This window comes from Aptenodytes forsteri, unplaced genomic scaffold, assembly GCF_000699145.1.
Source record: "Aptenodytes forsteri isolate BGI_AS27 unplaced genomic scaffold, ASM69914v1 Scaffold336, whole genome shotgun sequence".
In the NCBI taxonomy this organism is placed as follows: Eukaryota; Metazoa; Chordata; class Aves; order Sphenisciformes; family Spheniscidae; genus Aptenodytes; species Aptenodytes forsteri.
Genome location: NW_008794911.1, coordinates 2,718,661 through 2,736,372, shown reverse-complemented (window position 1 = coordinate 2,736,372; position 17,712 = coordinate 2,718,661). Strand labels below are relative to the sequence as shown.

General features: G+C 38.0%; 1 protein-coding gene across 1 annotated transcript in view; it reads left to right on the top strand.

Moving 5' to 3' along the window:
• MYO3A (myosin IIIA) overlaps positions 1–17,712 on the top strand; it is a 115,382-nt gene that overhangs the window by 19,447 nt on the left and 78,223 nt on the right. Inside the window, 2 exon segments of the mRNA XM_019470996.1 lie at positions 6,347–6,451; positions 7,233–7,332. Coding sequence (XP_019326541.1) covers positions 6,347–6,451; positions 7,233–7,332 — 205 coding nt within the window.

Below are 17,712 nucleotides of genomic sequence, written 5' to 3'. Positions count from 1 at the left end.
ATTCTCTGCAAAGTGGAGGTTGTTCTGTTCTGTTCAGCTTTTCCCAGCCAAGACAAGACTTCCAAAGGGATTCTGTATGCATTTTGGGGCAAAACATATCACAAACATCAGTGGCAAGTTGCAGGCAGTCTAAATTTAGAACACATGGATGATTTCAAAAGGTTACAGCAACTAACTTTGTACAGCCTAAAAAAGAGAAAAATGACATATCGTGACAGTAGTCTGACAGAGATGATGTTAAATAGAGAATAATGACAATATATTATCAAAGACTACTGGAGGGAAGGGCAAAAATAAAGCAGTTTTATTGGAAGCAAAAAAGATTCAGGTTGGATAGTAGGAAAAATGCTCTAACTATCAGGCTAGTGAAACACAGAAACAGGCTACTTAGAAAGATTGGAGTCTCCCTCAGTGGGAGATTTTTAGGAGCAGGTTAGACAAATAGCTGTCAAGGACCACCTGAAAGTACCAGATCTCTACACAGTGCAAATGCAGTGGATTAAATTATTTCTTGACGTCCCTTTTACTCCTATGTTTCTGTAGTTTTATGACAACAAAACAGCAACAAATAAGAATCTTTTGTTCTTACAGCAGTCAGTACTAAAAGGAAGGTACAGTCAGCTCAGAGGCTGTGCATGCATGTACAGCATGCACTGCTGTACTGCATGCTCAGTGGAACAGGTCAGATTATTGATGTATTCTAAGAACAGAAAAAAATAGAGATTAGTGCCTAAAAAGTATTTTTAGCATTCTTATGTGTGAAAACTTTAAAACAAGGTTGGACAACACGACTTTTTCATTACTATCATTCGTGCATGCCATAAGTTGTGCATATGTGATATGCTACGCAGTCATTTATGTCTGTGCAGCCTGTAAAGACAGGGAAGGTAGTAATTGTAGTTGCCCCGCTATTCACATCCAAGCTACTGAAATAAGATGAAAGCACCTTGACAACTGCAGGATGCAAGCAAATGTTACCTGACAGCCTAGTACAGATGCATAAATCAAGAGCAGTTGGATGATTAAAGGCTGTAATAGCCCTAACAAAAGTGCAACTGATAGTTTTCTTAAAAACGAAGCTGATACTGAATCCTTATTCAATGGGCATCAGAATCGAGAAGAGCTGAACAGAGAGAAATGTATCAGCTGGGTCAGATGAAGAGTGAGTAAGACCTACAAAGAACACCTGCATGACTGTGATGTGATGGCAATTTTAACTGACATTTCATGTGTTAGGATCATGCTATTTTATAAATCTATTGCTGAAGATAGCTTTGCATACTAATAGCTCAATTACAGTAGTACAGGGCTGTGGCAGATGGGTGGGTGGAGGACTGTATGTCATCCCAGTATGAGTCTTTGCCTTTTGAGTGCCAGAAAATCATAAGGGAGGAGCCCTTCGCTACCACTGTAGCAGTCATAAGCACCTCTTCTGATACAGCTAGGTATGGCCATCAGAGCTACAGCCCTTTCAGGCGGGTTTTTACATGGATCAAGCTTTCTATCAAATTATTCTTTCCCTTGGTCTGAGTATGCAAGATTTCCTTAGTCCTTTCCCCCTGTTTCTGCTGTCTAAATATCCAAACTAGGGACTGAATATTTTAAAATCCAAATATTATGAATCATAGAAAATTATAGCTCAAAGATGATTAACTTCAATGTTACAGGTTTGCACAGGGTCTTTTCCATTCAAGTTTTGAATACCTCCAAGGATGGCGATAACATAGACTTGCTGGGTAATCTGTTCCAGTGCTTAACTACTCTCGGTGGGAAAATTTTTCCTTTATGTCCAGTAGGAATCTGTCTTGCAGTTGGGCATTGTCGCCTCTCATCCTTTGCTGTGTGCCTCTGGGAAGTGTCTGTCTCTGTCTTCTCCACCCCCTTTTAGGTAGCCCGAAGGGTTCAGTTTACCCCCCTTTTAGTTGCTTGTGTTTGCAGGTAATATTTACATTCTTATTGCTGCAGGCAGTGAAAAAAACGCCGGTAAAGAAAATACCTGTAAATCACAAGGGAACAATAGAAGAAGGGACTAACATTAAATTGATGAAAATTGCTCATGTACATAGTTATCAAGATGACATTTCTAAATAACATCCTTGTGGGAGGATCATTAATATCTTCCGTTACCACGTCTCATAGGCTGGATGTTTATAAGAGCGTCTCTCTTTAAATTAAGTTTATTCAAAGCTTAGAAGAGGATTTCTATCCTTCCTTGGGAAAATGCAGCCTTTGGAGACTTCCTAAAAACGGTTCAGGCTGAAGGGCTTTGGTTTAGCAGGCATTTCACATACCAGAGTATGTGCTATCTGAGAAGCAAACTGAGAAAGTCCATTCAGTTTACATCTTCTACTACTTGTGCTGCCAAACCTGAGCTAACAGACACCATCACCACTTCTCCCATACCCATTTTTCCTCCTGGGGCTACTGGTTGCTTATAATAGGTATTATAAAAGTGATATGAACCACAAGAACTGTGTTTGTGCGTGCAAGAGAGAATGTGTGCATGTGTGTGTGTTTTGGGGAGTATGGGAAAGAGAAATAGAATTATTACTCTCTCCTCCTGGAAGAGCCCATGTCTCATGACAGTTTGAAGGACATTTGCTTTTGGTGAGTTACTTTAACCTTTAGGGTAGGAAGCAGCCCTGTTGCATAGCTCAGATAGACACGTAGCTTCTACTGCATGTCTGTGTCCCAAGTTCTGCATGCGTTTCTTGTTTTCTGCTTATAGTGCCCTTCATCAAGGTATTCTGAGGAGATTTTACCAAATGATGTGAAGTCATGGCACAGACTGATTAGCTATTTGGCCATGTGAGTTCACAATGCTTGCAACGAAATAATAGCTACCAGCACCTCTCTTCTCTAGATGCTTCCACTGGAAACTAGAAAGATCTTTAGAAAAAATTACGTCTGTTGCCTTCATGATTTCTTGTCATCCAAGCATTACAGTTAGCTTAACTCAAACTCAGTAACTTTGGTAAGAGGCTACACAGGTTTTACTGTAGACAGCATGCTACTAAGAAGCAGCAGAGATCATAATTATAAGCTGCAATATTTAACAACACCTCAGGAAACTTCCAGTCCGGCAGTACTGCTAAATAATGTTTATCCCATAATCTCTCACTGAAGGACTGTATGAGTTAAGGAAATGTGATATTTTTTTTTTTTTAGTTTAGGGGTTTTTTTCCCCTTTAAGTTTTTATGTCATGAACTAGATCCTGGTCAACATCCCCAAGGATAATTTATCTCCCTGTCTACTCAGATTCCCAAGCAAGCATGGTCCAGCACTGCATTAGGCAGGATTATCGTAGTTACTGTAGCTACTTTTGAGAGGGAAGAGAAGAACCTGACTCATTATGAGGGGGACTTTTTGATGTGTTTATGATAAGCTTGCGTTGAACACACATACAATTTGATAGCCTGAGTCAGGAGAAAGAATCACCATTTGAACTTTAGTTATGTGCATGGTTATAGGGACGTGTGGCAGCTTCATCTGCAAAAAATGGACAGTAGAAATAGGAAATGAGACCGGATGCAACGTTTTACCCGTGAGGACTTGTTTGGCCTGTAGAAAAATAGAACAGGGTTAATACTAACCTGTGTCATCGTTGTCGTCATCGTTCCCCTCCTCCCCACCCCACGCAGCTCAGAGCACACACATACAACGTCTGCCATAATCTCCTTTTCTAATTGTAGTTTGTATTCTAATAATCCCTTTTCCTCCTTATAGCTGCTTGCATTCTAATACCTAGCCTTTTTTCCCCTCTTCCTCCTATGCTAGTGGTCAGAAAAATACAAATTGTCTGATGTAAGTAAAAGTACAACTCTTTGAGACAGAAGTAGCAAAAGAAAAGTTGCCCTGTGCGTGCAAGAACCTGTGTCCATGAGATCCTCAGCTGAACTCTGCCTAAGCAGCCGCCCTACCTTGGGAGTCGGTGGAGGATTTCCATGGTGGTGTGGCTAACTTCTGTTTATTTCTTCAAGACCTGCTCAGCTGGCCTTTTACATAGCCAGGCTCAGTTTTGGTTTGGTCTAAAATAATCACAGTTTTAGTATCTTTCTTTACCTGATATTTTAGATAAGTTTTATCTTACAATACAGATATTTATCTTGTAATAGGGATTTATATCTTATGAGAGGGGTAGAAAAATTAGTTAAAGCAACATGTTTAAGAAAGTAAAAATTAACATTGCTGACCCAGGCAAATAAATTCAGTCTTGGCTTTACTGCCTAAATATTGAAGAAGGTGATTTCTGAGGTATAGTTTCTTCCTCCTCCCACCTACAAAAAGAATATATTCCTTTCTGTGTTAAGTTTTCTTAACCTTGAACAGAAAGACTAACAGATATCCAGCTCTGTAACAAAAACAGAAGAATATCCATCTATAAGAAGCAAAATTTTAATACTAGATAATGAAGAAAAATAGTTTGAAGAATATCATATGTGTAATTTATTTCACAATTGGTTTGTCACTTTTCAGACAGTTTCAGTGCCCTGAAATGCAAGTGCATTAAATTAACCAGAATTGTCATCATCCATTCAGTTTGATTAAACATGTCAGTGATGTGGCAAAGTTAAAACAATAGAGACCCTGGAAGGATGTCATTGTAAAAAAAAAAAAAAATGTAACTAGAAAAAGTCAATGGAGAAGGCAGACCAGCATGGCTAAGGGCAGTAAATTAAATCCTGCTTGGGAATCTGACCCTGATCCAGCAAAGCGCTTAATCTCATCATTTAAGCATATGAGTTCTTCCCTCTCTAAGCATGCATATTGTCCCACTGAAGTGTGAGATTAAGTGAGTTCCAAGTTTGTTGCCGTAGAGCTCAGCATCTATCAGACCAGAGCCTTCATTGACCTGTTGGGGTACACATCCTGCAACAAGACTTATGTATTGAATGGTATTTGTGTAGGCATTCATGTGGTGCAAGTTCAATGCAACCCAGGGGTTCCAAAGTAGTCAGAAAATTATTGTTATGTTTGGGTACAAAGGGCTGTAAAATGTTTTATACTGTAAGGTGCAAGTCTTTTTGTAATTGCAGCACAGAAAAAATGTAGAGGTATAGAAGAACAGATTAAAAAAAATCATTTACAAAAGTATCTGATGTCTAGAGTTCTGTAGTTGAAAGGTTTTATTGATAAATTATGCCCTCGATTTGAATAGACTTCAAAATCTGTAGCCAAAAGGAATGACTGTTTTGTGCTACATTGGTAAAATGTCTTATGTGGGTATTTATTTTCCTATGAAAAGCTACTGGATGATACAGTATAAAACTTACAATTTGTTTCACTGTTTTATTGGAAGCAGCTACTCCTTTACAAAGGCAACAGCTCTTCAATCAATGAGTATTGTTACGTGCATTATGGATAGTTTAAGGGCTTAAGTAATGATTTCCTCTTTGCGGGTATGTAACTGCCACAGAGTTAGTCGTTAAAGTTACATTGTTGCTTCTTCCTGCAGAAAAATTGTAAGTGATAAAAATGAACATATGAAATATTGCAGGTCTAAACTAATCTGCTGGTAATGTGTGCTCGCTAATCTTTTTAGAGAGCAAGGCCAAACCTCTGCTTCCTGTGTATACGGGACAGGTTTGCGGGAGTCTAACTGGACCTTAGACAGGAGAAGGGATTGTCCAGAGTAGATTATGGCTCTGCATCTCGAACAAGAAGCTGACAGGGTTGATGCTACAAGGGCTATAATTAGTCTTACACCGTGGCCCACCTTGTTTCAGTGGGAGAGGAGACCTTTCTTTCCACAGTGCTTTCATCATCTTCCATGATGCCCATCCCTTGTGTATAACATCCTTCTACACTAGGAATTATGTGCTGCTTGGCAAAGAGAGCAGCTTTCCCCTTTCCCCTTGGAAGATTTTCTTGTTGGGGGAATTTCTCTGCCGCCTGTCTTCTAATGCCTTAAATCCATTTTATGTTGTATGTAGCTTTTGTACCTGAGAATTGATGCTGTAATAATCTGCATTGCTGGTGAGTTGCACATGATGAATACAAGAAGCAATTAGCGTGCCCCACAGAACATGCCTTCACAGCAAATTTATTGCACTATAAGCTACTTCTGTTTCAGTGAAAAGTAATCACATATATAGGAAAGCAAAGAGGTAGGCTGCTGTACTTGTATTTGGGCAAGAAGAATTAAATGCAGAAAGTAGTGAAAAAGAATTGGCAAAAGTTGCTGTGTATGTTGTTTATAGAAATAGTAGACATAAGGACAAATTTGTGGTTTGCCAGTTTAATAGGAGCTCATTTGGCTACAAATATGAAAACTACTGAAAACTAAAACCAGGTGGCTACTCCAACACTCCTTATTCCTTTTTATATTCCCCTGATGTTTTGCAGCTGTGCAATGGTGGATCTGTGACTGATCTTGTGAAAGGATTTCTGAAGAGAGGCGAAAGGATGAATGAACTTATAATTGCTTACATTTTACGCGAAGCTCTGATGGTAAGATAAGCTCTCAGTGAAAGGACAGTCAATATTCAGCTCATAGTTTTTTCTTTGAATGAATGAGGATCATGTCCCCACTAACATGGCACACTATCTTATATTATAGCAGTGTTTAATGAAATCAAAGTAATGTGTAATTCAGACGGTTCTTTTTGAACAAACAAGGTAAAGAACAATTCATCTGTTTGTTTCATTATTAAGAGAATGAAAATTGATTTCTGATCACTGATTCCTTTCCTTAGTAAATACAGTTCTGCATCAAAATCGCTTTTCTTTTGAGAAATAGCAGAAATATACCCAAAATACTGTTCAACTTCTTATGTCTGGATCCAAAATATTTTTATAGCAAAACGATCAACAGATCTAGTGAATTCAAACACTGCTACAAGAAATTTTTTTTTGGCTAATCAGGATCAAGTGTCTTTATTTTTCATTTTCTTTAACCAGAACTTGACTTTCTGCAGTGGAATTTAGGCCTTAGCAGTTTTCTTTGAGTTTATACTCTAAAGGTATAATATATTATGTAGATTTATAGTGCTTTTTTTCTGCTTTTATCTTAAAATTTCTATTTGACATAAAGTGGGGCAATTAAAAAATATCTATTCCTCATGGTGTGCCAAGTGTTTTTCCAGTCTGAATGACATCTCTGTGTTTTTGGATTAAAAAAAAATCTGGTTTAAGTTTTTTCATACTTTTCTGGTACCTTTTTGTTTCTGCAAATGTAATACAGAGAACAGAGCTGTTAGTAAAAAGTTCATGTTTACATCTCACCTTCCAGGGACTTCAGCATTTGCATGAAAACAAAACTATCCACCGTGATATTAAGGGAAATAATATCCTTTTGACCACTGAAGGAGGAGTCAAGCTTGTGGATTTTGGTATGTTATGTTTACTTATATAGACAACCAGTGTTGTACATCTGAAGTATAGAAAATAAAATAAACAAATCAGAAAAGATTAATGATACTAAATTTTTATTAAGTTTTTGAGTTCTTAATTAAAAATCACTTGGATAGCCAAAGTTACTTTTTAACTTGATAGAAATAAAATATTTACAGACTTCATGTTTTTACAACTTTGGGTTTTCCAGCCATTTTGCTAATGCTGTTTAGATAGCATGGTTAACGAGTAGAAGTTATAATATGGTGGTAGTAAGTGCCAAATGCTTTGGGGCAGACGCAGTAAGTGAAGTGGCAAAGCAGGTTAATAGGGTTCAAAATAAGGTTGGTGTTTACTTCCTCCAGGACCGTGCGCTGGTTCAGTGAAATTAGGAGCTGATAGGCAAAAGCTTCATGTTGTATATGAGAGGACTTAGAATTTACAAGATACTGTGAAGAACGGGAGAGCTCCATCTCACTCGCATATACTTCATTAGTTTGATTTGAAACAAAACAAGAGATAGTACCTGAAGGCAGTGGAGGGGGAGATATTATATAGGTAATCCCCACTTTCCAAAGTCTGGGAAGACTAACAGATTACTTTTGGCAAGTCTAAACCTAAGACTTGGCATTAAATGAAAAGGGTCTGTTCAAGTTTGTTAGGCCTAAAGTTATTCTTGAATGCTGTCATTTGGTTTTAGCACCAGAAGGCAAAAGCAGAGACACAGGTAAGTGGATGCAACCTGTTATTTATCAGCGATACCACAGTGATTTACCTTAAAAGTGTGTTGACTCTTGTTTTATATAAGGGGGGTATAAAAATTTGCAATGCTTGTTATTATGAACTATTATTCTCTGGTAGCACACCATCTTCTAATGTTTAAATTCAATTTATTGGTCACTACTTTACAGCATAGCAGCCAATTGTAAATATGATGATTCCATTCAGCAGATGGAAAATCTTCATTTTTCCTTTACCCTCCTATTTTGTTAATGAAATTTATTCAATTGATACATAACAATTGTTTAAACTAATCATGGGATTTTAACTCCCATTAGTGTAGTGTCTTCCTGCCATTAGATTGTATTTATGCAACTCTCATTCCTTCACACACAAACCCCCCACAATTATTAGGGTTACTAATTCTTCCGAAAATTCATGTATTTATGTTCATTATTTTATTCCTCAGATAAAATCTTCTATTGAAAAGCCTCCAGACTTCCTAAATTATCTGCCATACACTTACTAGTATTTTCTGATAATCTGGAAGTTTAATGTGAGGCAAAATCAATATTTTTGCCCACAGGTTTTTAATGTGTTGTGGATACTAATTTTTTAAGGTGCTGAAGGCAATTAGAGCTGTGGAAGATCGATGCTTCTGAAAATTAATTCACTTATGCAGATGTCAAAACATACAAGCTGTAGGGATGAGGACCTGAATTCTTTATTCCCCAGTTACTGCAATCTACTGCTAAGGCTGTAATTGAAAAATAATCTTAAAATCTTGTGGGAAAAATGGTGATGCCAAAGCACAGATGAGAATGTGCACAAGAAACAAACATACATACACACGCTTTTATGTGGGTTGAAGAGGGGCCTGTAAGAATAAAATCTACAGTCCTTCCTCTCAAAGAAATATAGGAACTAAACCTTAACTTAGGAATAGATAGAAATTTTCTCTTCCTTTTTTTTTTTTTTCTTTTTCCCCCCAAAACCAATCTGAAGCCAATAATGAGTAGTTTCAAATGGGAAAAATTTATACATAATCACATCATGGAAGACACATCATTCACCCTTCAGGCTGATGTTTAAGGTATTCAGCTGGGATTTGGGAGATTTGTGTCTTCTACTTAAGAGGATTTAAATCCACATTAATCAGATTCCAAGACTATTTTTTAGCTAGGAATGTGAGTTGATCAAAATCTCTCTGATGTTGACACTGCTACAGACTGTTGTACATAAATATTTATTGGATCAGGGACTAAAACTCATAGCCATCTTTTTACTGTATAAGCCTGTGAACCTGCAGGCTACAGAATGAGATAGACACACAGGCACAATCTCTTTTTCTCCCAGTAAATACTCAGTGGAAGCAAAATTTTTGTTCTAGGTTGAACCAATTATTACATGGGGCCAAACAAACAAGCAAAACCAACCCAAATAATCACACAGCCCTTTCTAGCATGCACACAGCTTTTCCGTTGTGGAGAGGGGAGCAGAGATCAAGGACTCCTTCAACCACTGAACACACTTGACAGAGGAAGTGAGCCCTTCCCAAGATAATTTTGTCTGCGCCATTCTCCTGCTTGCTGGTTGATGATGAGATGTTCCTGAAGAACCCTTTGCTCTCCTCCCCTGATACTCTTTATGGTGGTTTTCATTTAAACAGGTGCATAAAACCTGTATTTGAAAGATGGACCTGTGAAGTGCCTTATGGAGCACAATACTAGAAAAGGACCTGTTCTCGGTCTGTATGTGTTGTGTGGTCATATAACTTGAACTTGTGTCTTTTTTTTGTCTTTTTTTTTTAAGTACAGTTAGGAACTTTTTAAGAGTCATAAGTGAAAAAACAGTTAACCTCCAGTGAATTAAATCACCTTTGAGAATGGCTTTTCTTTCCTTTGTTCTTTTTGTACTCTGAACTTGGTATATAGTGTACCACCACTGTGAGTCCTTTCTTGCACAGCAGTATTGACTTTCCAGAAGTTTCATTTTGTGACACAATTTATACACATTGCCTTATGGTTGTTGTGTCATAGGCATTTATGTATGCTGTGACCATGGTTTCTGAACACTGCACAGACTGTAATGGATGACCTTCACAACACTCTTATGAGGAAGTAAATTACTATGATTCCCAGTTAACAGCTGGGAATCTGAAACTTTGAGAGACTGAGTTGCTTGAGGTGACACAGAAAGTCTGTAGAAAAGCTCTCCCAAAATCCAGGTTAACAGTCTGAACTGTTTGCCTTTCATAGAGGTATTGATAGTTAAAGAGATGAGAAAGACTTTGAAAGAATACCATGGGAGTGCCTCACCCAGATTGCTTTGAGGAGTGAAATTTTTGCTTTCCATTAAAATTCTGCTGTAATATTGCTTAATCACCCCAGTAATATTCTCGTATCTAAGAAACGCCCAATCCCAGTTGATAGATTAATGATCAAATCAAGTAAATGAGTTTATAGCATCTCCACACCAATGCTTCTGGAGCTCAGTTGCTTATCAAGGAGCTGCCAGATAGAAGTTTTAGTTTAAACTGTCCAAGCCACAAGAAGTTTGAACTACTGTTACCAGGGAAGCATCCTCTCTCCTCACATCCATCCAGTATGATAATTTAGATCAGCAGAGATAAACAAAATCATTCTTTTTTACTACAGAAAATGAGTAGCAGCCAAGGGGATCTACTCTAAGCACATCCCATGATCACAGATTCAGTCCCTGAATTCATTAAACTTCTAGATACATTAAAAAGTCCATATTTTTCTTGTAAGAGAAGAAGGTTGACTTGAAGGCAGTTTTGCTGCCTGAACATTTGTGGGAATTAGCTGTTAAGCTGTTCTGGTGGAAAACCTTTGGGGAGGGATGTTATGCCTGAGAATCGCAGCAATTACGCTCTAAGCAAGGAGCATCCTCTACTGCATCAATACAAATAATAAATAGCTGCACTATATTCAAGCGTAGCAGCTATGTTTTCAGTATAGGATAGAGATTTGATAGAAAAATATACATTTACATTAAAATAAATGCCCTGCAGCACTTTAAAGGGTGACAGCTATATAATATATTGTATAAAAAGAGTTGGAGGCAAGCAAGGTGTGAACCAAATTCCCTTTTTATAAATATTCTTAATTATATTCACAGTTGCTTATTAGTGTTCTGTGAAGGAAACCTTTTATATCTGTTTCTCAGATTTCTGGTTGTATGCAGTGGATTGATGTTAAAGAGCCAGATTTCGAAAGAAATTTTAGCCACTAAAGGTGCAGAAATGCACAGAATAAAATTTTCAAAACTTTTAAGCATGTAAATCCAAATTAATTTAATGCTAGATACCTTTTGAAAGTCTTGTGACAAATTTATCTGCAGCTTTTACTGCCTAAATATCTTACAGTGTCTGACCTTGTTTCATCAGTTAAAAAACTGGCCTGAAGTCACTTGCACACATAGCACACCTCATCTGTAATAAAAATTCCTATATTTATTTGCATCTTACAATGTGTAACCAATTTCATAGGGAACTGAGTATATAATATCTGCTTATGCTGACAAATACTTGCTTCTTTGAATAGTCCCTCTCGATTCAATTTCTCTTCTTGAAATCGGGATGCTGCACAGGGCCTTTCATGTATTAAATAATGTTAGTCTAGGACACAATTCCCGTTTGGAAATTCTGAGATGTCAAATAATGTGCTGTTCCAAAATGGAAGAAGAGAAACTTAGCTGTATAATTACTGTTATTATTTTAACTTTGGTCTGAAAAAGTCCAAGCGACATTGCATTTTGAAAGATTTGACGTGTTTCTGAAATCCCCTGCCATTGCAGTGAGTCTGGGAGCTTGAAAGCCAGAGCTTTTCACGCTTATATGTTATTGAAATAAGAGGATCCTAGAGGACACAACTCCCTATCGGCAAACTAGACAGGTTGCTGACGAGTGGAGAGTCATGGAGGAAAGAACCATTTTTCCACTAAAAGTTTTGAAACATCTACAGTAATGTGGCAAGTGATTCTTTTAGCTAAAAAGCGGAGACTGTAATCCTGATGGAAAAATCCTCTTCAGCTATGTTTTTGAGGGTTGACCTTGTAGGCTGATAGTCTTGAACAAGAGCACAGGTAGCTCATGCTTCTCTGGGACTGCTGAAGCCTGCTGTCACAGACTAGAAATATCTCAGGATGAGCAGCTGTTGCCTTGGAAATGTCCAGAAAAAATGTGAGTATAAATTGTACTCCACCACTTAGGCAAATGCATAGTTTTCCAGCAGCACTGTTCCTTGCTGAAGGCCATGTCCTTCTATGCATCAAATGAAAACATACTTTCCTACCACATGTAATTAGACTGTTGATCTTATTACCATGAAAGGTCATTGGAGAAAAAAAAAAAAGAGTCAGACATCTAGATGGCTATTAGAAATATTCACGTTCCCATAAAGAAAATAAAACGTTGGAGGACTTATTAAATCTTTGGAATTCAAGCCTATTTCTAACTACAAGAGATCCCATGATGCCCCCCAGTTTGCCTAGTACTGTCACTGTGGGAAAGGGGACATTGAAAAGGATTGGCACTGTCCTTTTTCAGTTTCTTCTTAGGCATTTCATTAATGGTATCTAAAACTCTCCATCATTAGATAAGCAATATATAGGAAAGATCTAAGGTTTTTTATAGGTAAAGCAGGTTCCAGTGGAAGACATGGAAAGAAGGTAATGCAATCTCACTGCTGCTGGTAGATGGTGGAAAATCCCAAGTTGTTCTGCATGCAGTTAATAGAATAATGACTTCAAGGGTTCCTTTAGTACTGTGGATAAAGAGATTGCATAATTAAAACATGTATTGTAACATTAATGGAATATATAGTGAAGGTAGGATTATTTTTGTAGTTCAGACATGCTTAGTTTGCATTTTTCTGCTTTTGTTTCAAATGTTAGAAGTGTTGGATTTCAAAGTTGTGTGTGAATATTGTCTTTGCATTCCAAATGCAGTTTCAGATATCATGCTTTGCATGTAGCTAGCACAGTTTTATCGTGGATATATAGTAGCCTGACTCAGAGATTTAACCCGAGTATGTCTCATTGGGGAAAAAATGGATTGGGGGGAGGTACTGTATTGCTTTATTTAGACATACTGAAAACTGACATTACTTTGTTTAATACTTGAACTATTTCTTCCATGTAGTTTGGAAACTCCAGGTAGACAGAGGTCAGCTTTTGTGTTTGGAATGTAATGGGGTTATTATTTTATCATGGTGAGAATGATCATTCTTCTTTTAAAGATATTTGAAGTCATCCAAAGTTAAGAGCCAAGGAAATCTTAATGCTGGCACTTCTGGATGGCCTTCTTATTATTCAAAATTGCAATTTGGTGAAACAAGCCAATTGTAAGACACTCTTTTTGGCAGTGTATTTCTGTATCAACTTTGTTTTTACTTCAAAATGCATACATAATTTCATTTAGGTAATACTAAATGAACGTATTAAGTTCATTTCATAATTCAGTTGAGTTCATAAATTAAATTACTTGGAGGTTTTTTTTCCCTGGAAAGAGTGTGTAATAATTCTGCCAACATTCTGTGTTGTGACTCAGTAGTGGTGTGCTACTTCTTCCTTATGAATTATGGAATGTTAGTAATGCTTTACCGCTATTAGTGATAGGTAACAATTTATCAATATAAGTTAGACTGCGTAGGTATTTTTGTTATGTTTTATTGCATGATATTCTTGCCTATTCCAATACAGAAATACAGACCAAAATATTCAAAAGTCTGTGACTGTACTAACAGGTTGAGTTTCTGAAGCGTTGATGAGCCAGCAGCTGCTATAATGACAAAGTGAGAGTAGTAAAATCAGTTACACTGGACAGTATGTCCAAAGTAATAGGGACAATCTCAAAGTAATTAATGATTCCATGGTAAGACTCCATCTTAATAGTTCCATCTGCTTAATTGCTTACCTCTCCTGGTTTTCTGCCTCATGAAGGAGCTTTCTGCTGGTCTTGTGAGGAATGCATCTGAAATCTTGGGTCAGAGGTTGGGGAGGGAACCACAGCACTGAGCTTCAGCCTTTCATCGTGACACCTCACCAATTCTCGTGTTTCCTTGCTGTGACACAGTGCTATGACCTCTCCCTACCACAAACAGGCTTGATAGATGCAGTTTGTTGACTGATCACAGATCAGTCTAGCAAGCCTTGTGTGGCACATGGCATTGCAGAAGGAGAGAAGGCTCACAGCACTGTGCTGCAAATGCACGCAGCACAGGTTGGGCTGCAATGGATTGAGAGTCTAGAGCCACCTTGTGCTCAGTGAATAGGTTGAGAAGTCAGTTGTGAGTGATTCAAGTTTGAGTGTTGGGGCGTTTTGGGGAAGGACATTTTAATCTCTGTCCCTTTTAAAATATATCACAGTTCCCAGCCTCACATGTCCTGCTGACATTGAAGAGGAGCTCAGCGTGACCTTGAGTAGTTTTCCAAACTTTTGTAGATTACTTATTCTGAAGTAGTCAGAATATCCTATTGCGTCTCTTTCTTCTTGCCTGGCATTAGCTATAAATGCTGTCTGAATCATTCTGCAAAAATGAAACAATTAATTAAAATAATTTAATTTGAAAGTATTCAAAAATAAAATAATTTTCTTTCTGCCCTTAGCTTACTTTAAGCAATGAATCATAGCAAGACTTGTATTTGCCTTAGCCATTCTAGCATGCATCCATAATAAAGCTGTCTGCTTCACTGATTCAGATCAAAACCAGACTATCATTGTGTTGTCATTTCTGCATACCATATAGCATGACATTCACATGTTGTTTCTAAAAAGCATTTACTAGGGGACTATGACAGAAGCCAATAAAAGGAAAAGACTTTGAAGAAGGCTTTCTTCGTGAGCAGCTTGTCAAACTGCTTTGAACCCAAAGTAATAATTCCAAATTTTTCAAACCAGGGTTAGCAGGGATAAGATGGATTGTATTGATTTGAGCTGTGGAGCATTTTCGTTGTTGAAAGTTTAATTCTTTGTTGAAGGCTTAGTCTTTAAAAACTTATTTATGGGCCATGTGTGAATGAAAACCTTTGTGCTGCCCAGTAACAACAAAAAGAAATCATGTTGCCAAATGCTGTATCCAGTATAAGCTGTTCACTTGGTCTTTCAAATATTTTCTCCTACTAATTCACATAAAGATGTCACTGATGGCTTAAAGAAGCTTGACACAGAAAGCTGGTGTCGTGTGCCAGAGACACATGAAGCAAGAAAATAGCCCTTTCTGGCCAGCAAAGACTTGCTCTTGGTCTTTTCATGGGTCACAAAATAGTCATCCCTTGAGGTTATTAGAAACCCTCTGGTCTCACCAGTGTATACTAAACCCATTCGTTTTTACCTGAAAGTTGGACCCAATGACTCATTTCTACTAAAGTATTCTGGTCCTTAGGTATTTTAAATATTCTGTCCCATCAGCATAGATATTGCCAGTAACCCAGATAATCTTAACAGGAAAACCATGTCATATAACAAGGAGAAAAATCTCCAGGGTTTTACCAGTCATACAGGGAAAAAAATCCTTTTTGGGTCTCAAAAGTGGCAGTTAGTTTGAAATCTAATATGTAAGGAAGGCAGCGTCTAAGAAGGAGGACTTTCCTCACCAGCATACTGTACCAGATTGTGTATAGCTGCACAAATCCCTGAGGCTCCACAGAAGACTAGTTCCCCTCTCTAAATACATCTGGCCAATTGTGCATCAGGAAAACAAATGTTCCTGTGCATCCCTTTCACGAAACCAGCTGAAGCCCTGAAGCATGAGAATTGATTAGAATCATTGGCCTCGTGCTACACTGAACTGTCAGGAGCATGTGGAGGGCAGCCCATGGTCTCCTGCTCTACTGGGGGCCATGGAGAAAGGGCACAATCAGAATCGTAGACTAAGAGAAGCTAGAGTACACTGCCACACCATCCTGCCCAATCTCCTGTAATATGAAAGTTCTCTGATTTCTTAAAGAAAGAAGCTGTATTAAAACTTTTTGTTTAAAAAAGATTATATATCTCACAGATGTAGTGAACATTCTGCTATTTTTAGGTTGCTGTTTGCTGTTTTATTATCGGTATGTACCTTGTAGTGATTCTGTATCTGATTTAGGATTTTAATTTTGTTCCTTATATGCCTAAAAATGCCTTTTCTTTGTCTTTAGTCCTCATGGTGACTTTACTGCAAAAGCCACTGGACTTCGATTCCTTTAGTTTTCCATTTATATCGCCTCTATTGTTTATTTTACAGTATAGATTCACTGGTTTTTATCCCCCTTTGACTCCATGCCTCTTAGTTTTATATTAAACGCGACAGATTTTTCATCTCCCAGGCAGTTCATATACGTGGTCTTCTGGATACTAAGTTTTTTATCTTTCTGGAGTTGTAAAGGGCCATTTGGTTAGCTTTTGGATATGCCCTATTTCGGTTAAAGATTTGCATCTGCAGTGTGTGTTTTCCTAAGTGTTTGGGAAACTAGTTTTCCAGTGGCCATTGTCTTGGCAGTCTGTTTCATCATTAAAACACAGCATTAAGACAATACATAGACAGGGGATGTGGTGACAAAGGACATGGAAAAGGCTGAGGTACTCAATGTCTTCTTTGCGATGGTCTTTACTTGTAAGACTGGCCTTCAGGAATCCCAGGTCCCTGAGACCAGTGAAGAAGTCTGGAGAAAGGAAAACTTACCCTTGGTAGAGGAGGATCAGGTTAGGGAACATTTAAATGAACTGGACATACACACATCCATAGGACCTGATGGGATACACCCAGGAGTGCTGAGGGAGCTTGCCAATGCCATTGCAAGTCCACTCTTGATAATCTTCAAAAGGTCTCGGAGATCGGGAGAGGTTCCTGAGGGCTGTAAGAAAGCTATTGTCACTCCTATCTTCAAGAAGGGCGAGAAGGAGGATTCAGTGAACTACAGGCTGCTCAGGCCCACTTTGAACCCTGGGAAGGTGGTGGAGCAAATAATCCTGGAAATCATTTCCAAACATATGAAGGACAAGAAGGTGATTGGGAGTAGGCAGCATGGATTTATGAAAAGGAAGTCATGCTTCATCATAACGTAACGTAACACCTTTCAACATAAAATGCTGCTGAAAATTGTAATTTTTTGGCTCCTCATTTCAACTTTGTTTCCTATTTATTTCCATCGTATTGGTCAGAACCTGTTTTTAGTTCTAGATTTAATTTGAGCCTTCATCACTGAGCAGAAGTTCCCACGCATGCTTTTCTGTCAACAGCTCACCCAAGGAAACAATATTGCCTCTGTGGTCTTTTCATTTAAAAGTCTGGTTTTGAGGTCAGTTGATAGTCTATGAGGAATTCTGAATATTGACGTTGTTTCAAAAAGGTTCTGAAACATCTCTTGTGAAGTCATCAGACGAACCACTTGTGTCCGTATGGCCTGCTAGTAACATTTTCTATTAAATATCTTTATGTTTTCTATCCATACTAAGTAATTAAACCTGGGAGAAGCTCTCTGATCTCCCTTTACAGTCTTAGTGGGGATGCCACCATACTTGCAATATGGTTGCATGTGGTTACACACCTCTGTATGCGTTGTGATATTTGCCATTTGGACTATCATAGAATCATAGAATCATAGAATCATTGAGGTTGGAAAAGACCTCTAAGATCATCGAGTCCAACCGTCAACCC